The sequence below is a fragment of the Polyodon spathula genome, chromosome 4 (genome assembly GCF_017654505.1).
Source record: "Polyodon spathula isolate WHYD16114869_AA chromosome 4, ASM1765450v1, whole genome shotgun sequence".
Taxonomy (NCBI): domain Eukaryota; kingdom Metazoa; phylum Chordata; class Actinopteri; order Acipenseriformes; family Polyodontidae; genus Polyodon; species Polyodon spathula.
The window spans coordinates 19,955,542-19,973,401 of record NC_054537.1 but is presented as its reverse complement, the minus strand read 5'-3'; the positions used below and the strand labels follow the sequence as shown (position 1 = coordinate 19,973,401).

The window sequence follows — 17,860 nt, the reverse complement described above, 5'->3', positions numbered from 1 at the left end:
TCTGATAATTTTTTTTTAAACTGTAGAAAAGTTTGCAGCGATGAATACAAAACATGCAATGTGCATACAGTTGTACAATTGTCACAAAGACGGCCGGAGTGGGTGACGTCAGACCAGAGCCAGGAAATAAGCAACAGAGAGAGATGGAGTTTGGTGGAGCTGAACGAATGCTTTCGCTCAGCATTTAATAAATAATCAGAACAGAAAATAAAAAGGTTGTAACAAACAAAAATACACAGGACACGGCAATGGTAGCCAAAATAAACAGACAAACAAAACGGACCATACAGACAAAACACGGTGAGCTTCTTTTAACGATTATTATTATTATTATTCTCTTTACCTCCGTCTCAAGAAAGAGCTCACATCAGTTGTGCTACCATTGTCGGTACCTATTGATCTCGGATTAAGCTGGTTACCAGATACAGCAGTCCGAGCAGCAGGCTACAGTTTGCCAGGATTATGGGACATTGCAGAGGGAAAAGGCCGGAGGATCTTGTGATCCTCGGTTCCTGCTGCTGTCTGACATGCTGTAGCGTGGTGCTCTTGCTGTTTTGTTCTCTGATGGCGCTGTTGCTGTTCCCTCCCCTCAGGTGTGTGGTTCTTGTGTCAGGTAGACGTGGCCCCAGTGAAGAACGAAGATGGCACAGTGATAATGTTCATCCTGAACTTTGAAACAATGACAGAGAACGATCTGCTGCACTCTCCTGAGAGGGATGTCAATCACAAGGTCCCCTCTAACTGGTTCCCAGCAGGTAACATTATTATTGTAGTTTCTCCAGCAATGGGCAGGGTACAGTACAGTACAAAAGGTACTAGATACAGTATACTGGTCTTCCTAAATAACGGGAAAGCAACACAGCTGCATATTCCATGCAAAGACAGTCACAACCAAGAAGGCTGCAAATTCATTGATATAGGGGATATAAAGGGGATATCAAATTGCAATGGAAATACGCAATAAAGTAAATTTAATACTGCCAGAAAGCTCTCTCTCTCTCTCTCTCTCTCAATACCCAGATTCATACTGAACTGTTGTGTATTTCTACTGTACCAGCTCCCAAATTAGCATTTAGAACTACATAAAGAAACACACCAACATGACAATCAACAAAACCGTGCACAGCCAGATGGCTGCTGTGTGCCTTCCTTATCTTGTCTGGAAGTTGCTGGAGAAACACTAGCATGCTTATAAAATATATATATATATTGTGTTTACTACTTTATTATGTTAAAATAAAGATTAACAGTATTTTTTTTTTAAACTTCATGCCGATATTTATTTTGTTTAAATTATTTAAAGGTTGATTTAACAGTATACTGTCATCTGTGTTGTGCTGAGCCAGTGAAAGCATTGTAGAGCTTATCTAAAGAGCTTGCTTTTCTGACAGAGGGGTTTCGCTAAGATTATCTATAAAAAGAGAAGCATTACAGTGGTACTGTGTATTATAGCCATTATGAAGCAATTTTCTTTTTAAGTATCAGTCTTGGACTCAAGCTCTGTCTCTTGTTCCTTTAACTGCATGGATGCTGTGATAGATCCTCAAGTATGAGTGTGTCTCTGATGGCAAAGCTAGTGAGACATAGCTGAGTACACCTTCCTCGGTCTTCTGTGTCCAGCCAGGGTGCGAGGCTTCAAGCTACGTTTTCCGCTGCTGCGCTCCCTGACAGCCAGTAAGCATTCCCTGCCACAGGAGGACCCAGACGCGGTGGTGGTGGACTTGCCCAAGCCCAGCAGTGAGTCTCTGGCCCTGGAGGAGCTGCTGTCCACTCCGGAGAGGAACTGCCTGGTGAGCTCCGAGCTGCATCAGACGGAAGACCAGCGAGCGCACATTGACGGGATGCTGGAGTCTCTGAACCTCTCCTCCCCGCAGCCAGACCGCCTCAACCCCGACATGTCCTTCTCCAACTGCAGCCTGACATGCAGCCGCTCCCGCGAGAGCTTCTACAGTGTGCGCCGAGCCTCCTCCGTTGACGACATTGAGGCGATGAAGACCGACTTTGACAAGAAATTCTGCAATCGCCATGCCAGCACAGGTACAGAGGGAAGGGGGTGGGGATAATGGCAGGGGTGGGGTCTGCAAATGGTGGGACTTAAGTGTGGGGGGCTCTTAAAAGGTGTTGACAAAGTTAAGTCAAACCAATACTTTAAGAGAAGCATAGAAACTAAGACCAAAGAAAATTAAGTGGAGATTAACTTTGGACAGAGATGGTAGAAGAGAATTCTTTACATAGAAAATGGTGAGGGTATGGAATGGGTTACCTAGCCATGTTGTTAATCACTGAGATCCTTCAAGTCTTAAGATCAATCTGCTACTAGGAACCGGATGATCCTGATGGTCTGAATGGCCTCCTCTCATTCATAAAGTTCTTCTGTTCTTATGTGGTCAGGCATGAGTGTATGAGGGATTTAAGAGATCAATATGTCCATGAGACAGTTCCTGCTTCTCCACAGATGGAATAAATCACATCAAAACCACCCTTCTGAACTCCACCTCGGACTCTGACCTGATGCGCTACCGCACCATCAGCAAGATACCCCAGATCACCCTGAACTTCGTGGATTTCAAGGGGGATCCATTCATAGCCTCCCCATCCACAGACACGGAGATCATCGCACCGTGCAAGCTGAAGGACCGCACACACAACGTCACTGAGAAGGTCACACAGGTACAGGCCTCGTGGGCAGCTTACTGCTGTTGTTCGTATGAGGTAGAATATAAAACAGGATGCTGGCTGAGGCTGCGTTTATCACAGAATGTACACTGCAGTGACACTGGGGTTCTGTCATAAAATAATTGGTCCTACTGTTGCAGCAGCAGTAGACCTTCAGCGATAACTATGTTGTGCCAAATCAATGTTGTCAATGCCAGAAAACTTTCAGGCATAATGAGGTTACTGCTGTTATAAAAGTTTTTGCACCTAGTTAGGTTTCATATTGAGGGTTGTGTAGCTTCTAGGAGTTGTGCTTCAGTGGATCTGTGGATACACAGAAGTTGTGCTTCAGTGGATCTGTGGATACACAGGAGTTGTGCTTCAGTGGATCTGTGGATACACAGGAGTTGTGCTTCGGCGGATCTGTGGATACTCAGGAGTTGTGCTTCAGTGGATCTGTGGATACACAGGAGTTGTGCTTCAGTGGATCTGTGGATACACAGGAGTTGTGCTTCGGCGGATCTGTGGATACTCAGGAGTTGTGCTTCAGTGGATCTGTGGATACACAGCAGTTGTGCTTCAGCGGATCTGTGGATGCACAGCAATTGTGCTTCAGCGGATCTGTGGATACACAGCAGTTGTGCTTCAGCAGATCTTTGGATCAGAGGCATAGCTAGGAATGAAAATTTGGGTTGGCCCCAACTTTGGGTGCATGGGCAAGTACCAAAGGTCTAACGACACAGGATTTCCATTACATGAGAGTAGATGTTAAACTTCATGCTGATTTGAACTCGGCTCACGCCAAGATAAACACCAACTAAGACATAGCTTTGCAGTAAACTAATGTGATCCATCTGCATCTCGATCCATTTGTGTTGTTTTTCATCTGATGATGTAGATGTCCTTCTGTCTGGTGTTGATTGCTGAAGTGTAATGCTGGCTCCAGGGATCAGCTCATTTTGCCTCCCCAGCGCATTCAGCACACACAACGGCTGCAATGCTGGCTCCGGGGATCAACCTAGTTGTGTCTCCCCAATGTATCAGCATGACAACCGTCTGGATTGAGCTAAGTAGGGTACATCTCTGGGGTCTTCAAGTGGGCACCTTCCATCCTCTGTGTTTCGTTGACAAGCCCACGACACCTCAAGAGGGCTCAACAGTGATTCTGGCGTCCCAGCATCACTACCCTCCATCCCCCACTCAGCTCAGCCCAGCTTACTTACCTGTACATCAGCGTTGCTTTCTTTCTATTGTGCTTGAGATCCCCATCCAGAATCTTTCCATCTCAACCACAGCCAGTTGCTGCTCCATTCAGCTGCTTCAGATTAGTTCTTCACTGTGCGATACAACTCTTGGCCACTGAACCCGACATCTCTGAGAAACCAGGTTGTAGAGTATGCCATAAATCCTCGACAACTCACCTCCTCTGGGTAAACTCGGACTCTCCATCCTCGCTCTTCCACTTCAGCAGCTAGTTGAGCATACCAAAGTTTCTTCCTCTCATACGCCTCATCCACAGCATCTTCCCATGGCACTGTTAACTCTACCAGATGAACAAGGCGTGCTGATCCAGACCACAAGACAATGTCTGGTCAAAGGTTAGTGGTGGCAATCTCAGGTGGAAAAATAAGCCGTTTACCAACATCTGCCAGCATCTTCCAGTCTCTAGCAGCTTCCAGTTGTCCTGGGTGAGGCTTGGTTTTAACACCTTTTATTGGTGGTTGCTCTCCTGGACGGAGGACTATTGTCTTTTGTGTGTAATGCTTTGATGGAACTGGTGGCAACTTATTGGTCAGGTTACGCTTGTCTTCCAATGCTAAGGCCATACCTCACAGCACCTGGTCATGGCGCCATGTAAACCGTCCTTGGCTAAGACCCACCTTACATCCTGTCAAAATGTGCCTTAATGTTGCAGGTGATGAACACAAAGGACATGAGGGATCCTCATCTACTCAGAGGTTTATGTTCTGTGGTGGTGGGAGAACATGTCCTTGTTGTCTAACTTCTCCCACTTGAACTGTGTCCTTTAGATCCCCGTTGTACCACCTCCTTAGACTTTTCACTGGCTTCTCGGACACTGTTGATATTGCCTCACCATTAATGTAGAACCTTTTATCTGCTACTTTTAATTGCTCCTTGATTTAGTGGGCTTGAATTGCATTTGTGCCCATTCAATGTTATTGGTTAATTTGCCCAATAACCGATTAGTGCAGGCTACTGTTGTAGTCATTGATGTCATGTCATCCATGTATGCTCAAACTGGTGGTAGTTGCATTCCAGAAGCCAAGCGCTCTCCTCCCACTACCCATTTTGATGCCCTAATAATTACTTCCATTGCCATGGTAAAAGCCAGTGGAGAAATGGTACATCCTGCCATTATTCCAACTTCTAGGCACTGCCATGTAGTGCTGAATTCTGAAGTTGAAAAACTAAATTGCAAATCTCCAAAGTAGGCTTTCACTAAATTTGCTATTGTCATCGGAAAAATAGTTTACATTACAAACATGATTTAAATCAATTAAAACTCTGAATACATCAAATATCTCCCCAGGGTTTGAGCAGAGCAAAGTAGCCAAGACTGAAAATGTACGGTGCAGAGTGAAGCAAGACGAACATTTTTTGCAGTTTATAACAGTAGTTGCCGTTTACCCTACAAATACCAAGAACATTTACATGCAACCTACCGAAACAAACACACTGTGCACAATAACTGCAAAAACCGTTTCATTTGACCAAAAAGTGCAAACAGAAACAAAAAAAAATCCCCAAATAAAAAAGCTGTATTGCTTTTTTCTAAGCTGTATTGCAATCTCTTAGCTATATTGTAATAACTTGTTACCTCTGTAAGTTGCCCTTCATAAGGGTGTCTGTCAAGCAAAAACGTAAAATCAGGCTAAGCTCCTGCTGCCTTCAAATCGAAACTACAAATCTTAGCTGTGCTGAGAATACCTCGTTGCCAGGTAAATATGGCTGCTTTCGTTTTCACTGCATTTTCTCAGATACAAAACAACCTTGAGTTTTCAAATTCAGCAACATGTTCAAGTTCTGTAAACCTTTTAAAATTATGTTGACACGCTAATGAAAAGGAACGTGCTGCCTTTAAAATAAATCTTATACACGGGAGAAATCTTCTACACAAGTTTATGTATTTCTCTACATTTCTAATACTACGCAGAAATAATTATCACAGATATCACAGATACCTTCAAATTATTAATAACATCATATGCCACTGATTTTCTAAGTCATTGTAGTATGACACGAACACCAATCATGAAGTTAGTATTTGTCTGACACCATTGCCATAGTAACCAAATGCACAGCACTGATAAAAAGTATGAATTCACAGTGTGAAATACTGTAAGGAAAATAAAATTCCTATTTTTTCATGGTAAATTGAAAGAAGATGAAAGCAATTTTAAACTATTTGTCAGCATTCGGCAGCTGTCTTAATTCTGTTCACTCGAGCCTTTCTACTAAAGTAAAGTAAACTCTTAAAACTTAAAAGTGTGTGCATATTTGTTTTGCCATGTTGACCGCCTCACTACTAATAACTTACTTTAAAAATGCACATTAAAATAAACGTCTCAGACTTGTCAACAGATCTGCGCCAACTGTCTCGCATGCTATCAATCAAACGTGGCTTGCACATGATTCGTTGTGTGAGAGGAAGATCACACCTAAATATTGAATCACAGTGACTGTTTTTCTTTGATTGGCTAAAGCCTGCAGCATTTTTAAAAAATGGCCTGTTTGACTTAAACATCGCCTTCGGGTGCACAGTTGACATTTTTTTTTTTTTTTTTTTTTTTTTAAATAAATGTACTTAAACTTGGCCTTCACATAGGCGCAGATTTGGGTGGGCATGTGTGCGAACTGGGTGGGCCGTTGCTCACTCAGGCCCACCCTTGGCTATGCCATTGTTGTGGATATACAGGGGTTGTGCTTCAGTGGATCTGTGGATACACAGGAAGTGGCTGAATGGATTCATTCTGCTGATCAGGTTTAGGGAGGATTGGATAAAAATGGCTCACTGGTAGTTTTATTTGTTTCCCTTTTTTTTTTTTTTTTTTTTTTTTTTTACAACAAAGTTATTGCATTTTTTTACAATGAAGTCCTGCAAATCAAATTGCTGCCAAATGTTTTAATATATTTTCAAATTGTAGAAAAATAAAAAAGAAAGATTTAGGACTGCTGGATTTAGGACGGCTGTGTTTACACAAAAAACAACCCTGAAGAGGCATCAATGCCGCCTTAAAAGTGCTTAGTGTAAACGGGCAGAAACTCTGGATGTTTTCTCTTAGATTATACTATCATTTTTGTGTTGTGTGTTTGTTAAAGGTTTGCTCAAAGATCTTAATGGAACAATGTAAAGGTACTGTTTTTACCGTGGTACAAACAGGAACACAGGCATCCTATTTGCGAAGCAATACATTTTGCTGGTGTGACAAATATTTTAACATAAAGCTTATTTTTATATGGCCACGGTGTGTTTTCTACCATAACAAGCACAGTGGAGCCACTAGACATCCACTAATTTTGGTGATACAGTGGCTCCCTAAACTGGTTATGGCTTATGTCCTGGGCAAAATGTTTAGCATTTCACAATTTCCATGCAAAGAAAATATAAACTTTTGGCTTTGCTGACAGAGTAAGGGTTAATTATTATAAAGAAATAATCTGGTTTCCAGGGCGACTGGTTGCAACAACAAGAGTAAACAGAGAATGCTGGAAAACACATAGAACAGGAAGCCTAAACTGATGCTTAGCCATGCAAAGATCTATTAGTAACATTTGTGTAAATATGCTGTGGTTACTAAGTCACTTGCCATTGAGTATAAATCATTACAATGTTTACAGAAGCAAACCTTCAAAGTCCACTTTGAGAATAGCACAGACCTGCACTGCTGTGGGACAGTGCCTCACAGGAGTCAAGTCTTTAATTGCCTCTTTCTGCCTCCTTGTTCTATATTAGTTTCAGTTACTCATTTCTTTCTTGTTATGCTGCATTTTGTAATGGCTTGGCATCTCAGCCCATTACACTGCATTGAGAGGCAAGGGATGAATGTGAACCGCTAAGTTCTCGGTTCAAAATCAAACATCTCACTATTCAACTAAAGAGCAAACTCTGTAGTCAAGAGACTCTAATTACCTGCCTTATGCTATCCATTTCCAATGTCCTATTTACAGAAAGAAACAGGCAATATATCATTTTGGATCTTACTTCTACAAAACCTCTGTTATACAAAAATTCACAGAGCAATTAATCATTTCTCTTTTTACATTACGGGCCCCGTTTTCGACTGTGGGCGAACTGTCCATGCTATTTATTTACTATGCAAGGTACTTTTTCCTGTGATTTGCCCATAGGGAATGTGTAGGACAAATGGTTAGTTTCACTGATGCCAATTACCACTAATATTACTTTAGGTAAGGAATCCAAGATAAATGCTTTATACAGCAAACCCTTTGTTGTACATGAACAATGTTTTGAGCAGATAGCACTACATTTGTGGTGTTTTTGTTATCTTTTATGTTCTTAAGTGTTTTATAACTTTGGGAAACCACTCTTGAACATACACCCCCAAAGGCCATGAAGGTATTTAAAAGTCTTTGCACTCCTAGTGGGGGGCAATTAGGCATTAATAACCTCGAGGAACCAGAATTCAAACCAATTTCAAATCAATTGAAGAAGGAGAAAAGAAGTTTTGTTCACCCTTTGTCTTGGATGAAGTCACCACTGATCAGTGGCAGCTGGTAGCCAAAAAAATGGGGAGGCAGAAAAAAAGGCAGAAGACTTGAGGCCCCCTTAAGCCCAAAGCAACAGTAGAATATATTGTTGAAACAAATAAAACAAATAATACACACATACAAACGTGAATCTCACTAGGTGAATAAAACCATATTCAGGAAACTAAGGGGTCGATGTACTGTAGTGTTGTGTCTGTCTCAATCGTTGCAAACCAATCGAAAGTGTAGCGTGAAATATACTAAACAAATGCAATGCTGTTAGCATTTTAACAAATGCTTTGCAGCTGCAGTTCTTATTTGTGCTTTAGTGTTAAATTAATATGTAATTCTGGGCTTTCCTGCAGAAACTTTTCAGGGTCATAAGAGCTGTGTCATTTTCCTCTAAATGTCTGGCCTCTGCCCTCAAGACTAGGGAGTTTCCAGCACCACTCCAGAGTCCTGCTGAAATTCTGAGCTGCAGGAGAACAGAAACAACAGTACAATTCCAAGTTTGTCCTCCAGGTGGCAATAGCGTTCTACTCATTTTACAGCAGAGCTCAAAGATTTAAAAATTTCAATACAATACAATTTGGTTTCACATGATTACTTTCATGACAAAAGTGATCCTAAAAACAGTGAAGGAGATCAAAGAAGCAGCATCATCACTGGTCCCCTTGTTTGTTTTGCAGCGCGCTGTTGTTTCTTGGGAGGTTTTTTTATACTCTTTTCTATGATATACAGATTCATTAATGTCCTAGTTGTTAGTAGAGCATTGGAGTGAAACTAACTTACAATGCAGAAAGGGGTTTGCAGTAACTTGCATATCTATAGCACTGCATTTGAAATATCTACATGTCAAGTATGCAATACAAAAACTCTATCTGTGACAGAAGAAAAGGAGGGGCCAGTGATAATCTCAGCTTGTCTCTTTCTACCGGTGATGCTTGAATCGGATGGTGATTAAGCTCTGTCAGGTTATGTTTTCCCCTTATCCAAAACAAAGAAAAACTTACAGTACAAGTGTCTGCTGAACCTTATAATACAAATATCAAAATCTTGTAATTGTTTTAGGGTTGAGTCCAGTTTCTTGGTACTAAATCCCGGGTTTAATACCTTTTTACTGGACTAACTTTGTGTATTGTTCAGGGGCACCCAGTGTTATCTGTGCTAGACTTACTTTAAAAAGCATTATATTAAAAACACTGAATACTGATCATTTTAAAGAGAACACCACACAGACAGATGTTCCTGTGACATCATAGAATCACATCATAGCTACAGAGATATTAAAGTCTTTAGCAAAAAGCAACAGTTATGCCACTAGCAAAATGGGGAACTTAAGTTACCCCTTAGCATAGCTACTCTGGGTCGATCCTTATAGTAAATAACATCTTAATGTAACACCCTCTTAGACAGGGGGCTTACAAAAATGGATTAAACGATTTAAGACACAAAGGAGTTATTTTTAACATGCACAGAACTAAATATTATATAAGTATTTTTCAGGTTCTTTTTCTTTGGATAGCAGATCTAAAATACATGGAAGAGTGTCACCAAGAAAAACACACAGGCGATACATACAAAATCAATGGAATTTATTGAGCAGCATGTTTAAAAGTAGCAGCAACACATTGTTCAAGAGCCTTACTGAAGAACACAACTATTCAATTCACCAGCAAATAGTCAGTTCAGATTTGCTATTGACAGGTAGTCATGGTTAAAATTAGTCAAAATAATTATTTTAATCAACAAAGTGCAAACTGCAGTACTTCACATTAACAAAGTGCTTAGTGCAACTAGTAAGGGTAGAGGGTTTCTTCTCATAATCAAAACACAATAGAGAATAATAATAAACAAACACTGGGGCAAAAACTGAAAAGCGTGACAACAGATCTCTCGCGCTTTTATGATCATGACAGTTCTGCGTCCACGTTTACATTATTTTAGAGAGAGAATTTAGTCGTCCAAACAAACAACCCCATTAATAATAAAATAATGGGAGGGTTTATTTAAATATCACCAAACACGCTGAAAAGAGATGCTGCGCGATAAAGGATATCGTTTAAATAATGCATAAGGGTTTACATGAGGTTTTTCACACAGGTAGAGATGAAGAGAAGGTTACCCCCCATCTGTCTAGAATGCAAAGGGCTTGCAGTTAAAATGGTTCATGCTGCCAAGAAGAAGAAAATAATAATAGTTATTACTATTATTTTTAGAATTAGTTGTTCTAGAAATGATAGAAGTAGCATGTATACAAAAAACAACAGCACTCACCAATTCCCATTAATGCTTTTCTTATGCTTCTTCGGCTACTGATGTCCTTTCACACACCCATATATATATTAGTCAACTGCATGACTGTTAATGTGCTAAACAAAAAGATTATGCGTTCAATAGTCATGCGTTAATGTATTAATTAAACAGTGGAACAAATATATTAAAAACAACTGTGTTGTTAAAAACAAAAATAAAAACAAATGTGTTGGTTTCAAACACAAGTAATTTGTTGAAATATTAAAATTAATTATGCAGAAAATGTGGAAACTCACAGAATCACTGTTAATATAATAAATACATAATTTGTGTGTATTTGCTAATTAGTTATAAGGGTATATAAAATCATAGTCCTACTTACAAAGTAGTTGCGACAAAAAATGAATGGATGGAAAAAAAGCAGACAAACACTGGCTAGATTAAGTCTTGTATAGGAAGAACTCCTTCAGTCCCATGCAGTAGTTTGCAGGAAAGGAAACATGCATCTATTGCTTTCTTATCTAGAGCTTTCTTTCCAGAAGACACCCTCATCCACATTGTCCCTTATGTACAGACCTGTATTTGTGCATCGGCAGGAAAGACGAATGCGGGCGCATCATCGTCCCTCTGTTTGGTGGGAGGAGGTTGTGCTTCACGAGTCTTTCTCTGACGAACAATCGATTTAAATATTTCGGGTCATCCGAGCTACATTTGACCAACTGATGGAACTTGCAAGGGTGGACATGGAGCCGTAACCAATACATGTCCATACACCTGTGCCGCTGCAGAAGCGAGTGGGTATTGCTCTGTACAAACTTGCATCGGCTGCAGAGTACAGAGTTGTCGGGATTGTATTTGGAGTCCACAAATCCACTGTCCATTGCTACCTGAACATTTTTTTTGCCGCTTTATTGTTCGCAGACATATGTCTACCTATATTGTCATGCCTGATGAGAGAGAGAGAGTCAGATGATAGTTCGCTGTGTGTATGATACATACTGTCTACCTCAGGTAATGGGGGCAATAGATGCTACCCATATTCCAATTACTGCCCCACACCGCCACCGCCGCGATTACACCAATCGTAAATTCTGGGCATCCTTAATTCTCCAGGCTGTGGTGGATGACCATGGATGGTGAGACAACAATCTCTTTGATATATATACAGTCATATAGGCTACATATTATACATTTATATTACATCCCCTTTTTTCCAAACATATTTCTTTAATATAGCTTCTGGGACATTTCTTTTGGTCATCCAGGGTCTTCCTACGACGCCTATGTCCTGAAGAGTTCTGCACTCTATTTATATCGGGACAGATTGCCACACGTAAGCATTTACAATAAAAAACCATAGTTCAAGTTATGCATCATTTTGTATCACTTATAGCCTATAAGGTATTTCATGAAAGTCTATTGTGAAGTATTTTGCACGACTGTCGAGTTTGTTGCTGTGGGACTAATTAGGCCAATTAGCGTGCACTTTACCATGCTTTACCAAAGTGTAATGACACTTAAGTCGCACACTGTTTTTGCCGTGCACTTTTGGAACGAGCACAATCATGCGACATTTGTGCGTGACACGTCCTGAATGCACGATAGCAGCATGATTAAAACTTGCATGTAAACCCTGCCACTGACTGTAAGAGCTAAAAACACATACACAATGGGGAAGTTTCCATGTGTGGTTATTTACACGTGAAGTGGTGATACGCATGCATTTTTGGTAGAACAGCTCGAAAGGCCAAAAATGCAGAATTCTCTCATGTTTATTGTTCAAACCGGCGTACAATCAGCCAAATACTGTGCATTTACAGGCTTGTTTCACTTTCCTGTTACTCTCCATTCCAAACACCTATGCTGTGTTCCCTTTGCTGCACAAACAAAACCCCACGACAAAGGGCAGAGAGACACATACCCCCAGGATGCCCACGCTATTTGTAAGAGATGTGGGCTATTTATATTCAGGTGCGTAAAGCTATCAATAATTCAATTAGTCGATACTCAATAAGGTATATCACAGGGACTTAACGAAGAAGCTTCTAGGAAGTGGTACAAATGAATTACAGAGTGTCAGCCAATAATATATAAAATGTGCATTAATCAAATCAATGTGTCAAATTATAATAATAAAACAGACAAGTGACCAATAAACATGTGAACAATAACAGGGCATTGTTGACCCTGTTACATTTAGACAAAGTAAAGGCATGTCAGATGCTAACAAAACCCACAGCGGATAAGCTCCAGACTGTAATAATGAAATATGTGGCAATCTGTATTGTAATGCTGCTGTCCCAAAGGCCTGCTTCATTATCCTGGTGGACAGGTGGTTCAGGATCAGCCCCTGAGGTGAGATGGCCTTTTATATAAACATACTTTTCCATGCAGCAGAGAGGGATGTTTGCAGGCAGCAGCAGGGTAACTTTCTGATTTACGCCCCGGTGTGGAGCTTGTTTCTAGTAATTGCTTTTATGCTGGTTGTGCATCGCAGCGCACAGCACAGTGAGGGATGAGCTGGGAGGGTGCATGGACGTCATCACCAGTATTGAAGGGCAGGATTGATTTGGACTCTCTGATGAGCACAGTCCCACACCCACTCCTGCCCCGATTTACTGATATTAAACCATTTATCAATCCTGGCACGGATTCTAACGGTTGAAAGCACCATCAACCGGGCCCTCCACACAGCAGCAGCCCTAAACAACCTGGCTGCTTTCTTTAAATACACGGCACCTGGCTCTAATTTACAATGATAGCCAGGTGCCGGGGATAATTAACAATAAAACAACAATAAAACAATCCCTAGTGTTACAATATGTATTTGTTGTTTTTTTTTTTTTTTTGTAAATATTTAAAAAACTACACGTCACAAATATTAATAACCAATAACAGAAAACCCCGTGATTATTTGATTATTCTTTACAAAGACTTCAATAATGTATTCAAATAACAAATCAACAAAATAGGGAGGAGGAATAATATGTATTTTTTTTTTTTTTTTTTTTTGTAAATATTTAAAAAAGTATTTTATACTATAATTATTTTATGTACTTTTTAAAATAAAACCAATAACAGAAAACCCCGTGATTATTGTGATTATTCATACCCCTCTTTACAAAGACTTCAATAATGTATTCAAATAACAAATCAACAAAATAGGGAGGAGGAATATATATTAGAAAACGATTGAGTGCGATCAGCCAATCAGCTTCCAGATCTAGCGGGCTTCTGTTTTGCATAGATGCCTGCTGGAACGTTGAAGTGCTTAACTGTGAATTCAATTTTAAATCAGTCCGCGCATAAATACATTCTAATCTACAATTAATCTGATAACATAAAAAAGCTACTTAAACATACTTTCTGACGCTGGTCTGGAGACAAGCAAAATCATATGTCTGTGACACGACACCGTAATGAAGGCTCAATTCGGTACTGGGGAGCAAATCAACAGGAATGACGATTGGTCCACAATTCTGTCATCACCTGGATCCAAGCAACACTCTGCTAGCCAGACAATCAAACTGCCAATCTTGTTTCAGTTCTTTCTGAACCAGCCAATCCACTCTCCGCCAACTTGAACGATGCCCCGCCTCCAACAACACGTTTTGAGTCTGACTCAGTACTCCACGGACTATTCAACGATTATTGTACATGTCCAGATAAATTACGCTATGAAAGAGTAAGACCACAATAAATAAACCCGTTAGCCAAATAATTATCATTTTATTAATAATAAAATTTTCACTACGTGTCGTTTTTCTATTATAATTATGTTAGGGACTATTACTCCGTGGAAGGTTACCCGGCAAACTATCAGAAGTTCAAGGTAAATATAGGTTTTAAAGGTTTTTTTTTAGTTTTTTTTTTAGAGAAAATAAGGAAATAAACAGTTTTCTAATAGCGATATAGCCCTCTCGATGCGGTCTCTACCGTGTGGTAGATAACCTTGACTTCGTTAGCGCCCTCGCCTATGGCTCGCATCGACGGGCTCTGTTGCTTAATTAATTAAAGCAACTAACGTTTTTCTCTTATTTTTTTATTATCATTTCTATTTTGGTGAACGTAGAAACTGGACTTTAAATTTGTAAACAGTAGTAACCTGCTACAGCCATTCTTAGATGGTAACATATCTACATTAGAAAATCACTTAAATATTCTATTGATAAATAAAGTAATTTACAGCATTATCCAATTTTGACGAAAGTGCGAGTCATGTTTTTTTGTTGTTGTTGTTGTTGTTTTTTTAACAAGATCAAATATATCCAAATGGTGAAATCCCAGCATTTCTTGTACCTTGACAAATCAATACCCTGACTGCATAGCAAAAGTATAATAAAACAAATCTTTTTCCCACAAACGTTTATGTCAACGTCGGATTAAGTTACAGTATTGAAAGACACCAAGCTGTCTGTCACTGACCGCTGCGATGGACGTTGTGAGCACAGCACTTTTGCTGCAGGCCAAAGTGTCATTTAAAAAAATGTCCCTGTTACCTGTCCTGGGGAATTTAAAGCTCTGCTCTCTGCTAGTTCAGTTACTTATGCGAATTAAAGTTGAAATATGGCAAGAAACATTTTGCCAAGGCAACCGTCAGTAGGTAAAACCCACCAAGAGTGCGCTGTCAAAGTGCTCTTCTGGGCTCCAGGCAAGAGCACCACTGTTAGCCCTGCCCATTTGTGACATCATTGCCCTACCCTTTTTAGGCTTTATAATTTTGTGTGTAAAAGATATTGCAAATACTATTATTTTCAGCTTGCCTGAAAATGCATCGTGAACACTGTGCTAGAAATTGGACAGTGTTATAAAATCATTACGTTTCTTACCGTCAATGCCTGAAACGTCAAAGTATTTCTTAAAGGAACACTCACAGGTCACGTGTAATGGTTCAATGGAACCCAATGAACCTTTGCTTTATGTTTGCCTCATTTGGTTCATGTATAGTTATGGCTAAAAGTTTTACACCACCCTATAGACTTCACAAATTTTGCTTGATAAAGTTGAATGAAACCTGCTGAATAATGTTACGTTGACATATTGAATTACATACCGCTTTGTAGTTTTCCATATGCTTAACAAAAATGGGAAAATGTGGCATTTCAAAGTCTGTCATGAACTACTGTACTAATAATTTGCCTTCCAGTAGACTTTACTTATCATTTTGTAATTTCTTTGATTACATGCTGTTGAATAAAATATCTAAATTATGTTCATATAGTTTTTTTTTTGTTTTTGTTTTTTTCTAAAATTACATCTTAATCCTGAAATTTAACCATTGCTGCAGGTTTGAACCAGCTGAAGCTTAATTCCCTCCACTACCCAGCAGAAATGGGCACAGAAAAATAGCAGGTTTCTTTTCCTCTCCCCTCTCAGAGAAGCCGAGCAGGCAGACTTTACTCTATGAGGCTGCCTGTGCCCTCAGTCTCCCTATATAAAGGCATTCCCTGCCAGAAGGAGCTCTGCAGTCATGAAGCTGGAGCACATACTCGGGGAATAATTTGGGAAGCTGCCATATAAACAGGCATTAATAACTGCAAGGAGAGACTATGCATCATCTTCGTGTATAAATATCAATTTCACTGCCTGGTGCTTTATAATTGGAAAAGCGGTTTCACTAGCAGTGTATGCAAAACATATTTGCTTCATTCATTTTCCAGGAAACTGGACTCTTTCACTATCCGGTCCTGTACAGGCATAAGGAATGTAACTGTGGTAAATTTACATGATAATAACAGTACTTTTTAAAACATCTTAAGGAACATTATTATGGCAGTGTTTACTATTTATCAATTTAAACTGGCCACCACTTTCATAACCTAGATTGTATGTCTCTGTCTCTGATGCTGTTGGTAAAGTCTGTTAGGTGATTAGCATTGACCAAACAAAACCTTTGCTTTTTTACTGAAAAAGGCTTAGTTCATGTTGTCTATAGCATTTGACTGATGTAAAAAAAAAAAAATCCAGTATGCTACAAAGTCATGGTACAATAGCATAAGAAACTTGTATAATGATCATGGAAAAAACTGCTAAGGGCACATTTTTATTATTGCTTACTCTGTATTAAAACTTCATTCATGTTTTGATAATCTGTAAATTGATACTGGCTGAGCATTTGTATTGGCTTATGCAAATAGGTTAATAAATTAATAAAGCATGACCACATTGGGTCACAATAGCTGTTGTTGCTTTTTTTTTATTGGCAGGAGCAAACTTATCAATGCCCACCCTTGCCCTGTGATGCTGCACATCCAGCAATGTGTACTGTTTAGATTAATAATGTAAAATGTGTACTGTTTAGATTAATAATGTAAAATGTATACTGTTTAGATTAATAATGTAAAATGTATTTGGCTCAGTGGTGAAACTGGTCACAGCTCCTTTCAGTGTGTGGTTCATTAACAGTGAGAGCTGCACCACAGGTGCGTATGTGGTCCTGTTGGGGTTGAGATGTTATGTAGGTCAGGACATATACAGACACATATAGACCACTTCAAAGACGCTCTTTAGTATTTTACTCACGGGTGGTTCTCTCTTCTTTTGGATTTTTTGTTTGTTTTTGTAGCTTCTTAGTTATTTTTATAGGTAGTCCAATGCCCTCCATGACACAGTCTGTGATGTGAAATTGTTTTATAAATGTGATTTGTTGTTGCATGGTGGCTGGTATAACTGTCAATAACCTATTCACAGTGTGGTGTGAGAGATTAATAACCAGCCTCTCCCATTCCCTGCAGCTTAAATCCTTCTGATACCTTCTGATCGCAGAAAGATAGCTACAGGCAGAATCTAACTGTCTGATTCCATCAAACTATGACTCCAGGTAGTCTGTGTCTCTCATCGTTTGGCCGTCCGTCCTGTTAATCTCTCCAATAGCATCACTGTTGATTTTAAATAACATTGCTATAGTGGACTTACTGTTACTACCGTGACAGGGTCATTTGTTGATATGTGATGTACATTTTATGGTTCTGTAGAAAAATATGAGGGTTTTTAAAGCTGTAGTAATACAGTATACCTACTGTTTGAGTAGTATGTTGCCACAGAAAAGACATATAAGCACTTCCTTGTACTATAAATCCAATGCAGAAATTTGGTCTGACAGCAACTCTGGCATCCTTCTACAGTAGCTTTAATAACAACAACAAAAATAATTTATTTGACACTTTATTGAATTAAACATACAGGCAATTTTATGTATATATGTATTTTATTTATGTAT

General features: G+C 39.5%; 1 protein-coding gene across 2 annotated transcripts in view; it reads left to right on the top strand.

Moving 5' to 3' along the window:
• LOC121314293 (potassium voltage-gated channel subfamily H member 2-like) overlaps window positions 1-17,860 on the top strand; it is a 152,522-nt gene that overhangs the window by 73,103 nt on the left and 61,559 nt on the right. Inside the window, exons 3-5 of one of the 2 annotated variants that reach the window (XM_041247388.1) lie at window positions 594-755; window positions 1,672-2,037; window positions 2,456-2,670. In XM_041247388.1, coding sequence (XP_041103322.1) covers window positions 594-755; window positions 1,672-2,037; window positions 2,456-2,670 — 743 coding nt within the window. Of the gene's footprint in view, window positions 1-593; window positions 756-1,620; window positions 2,038-2,455; window positions 2,671-17,860 lie in introns of both variants that reach the window. The other variant, XM_041247387.1, reaches the window with a different exon arrangement.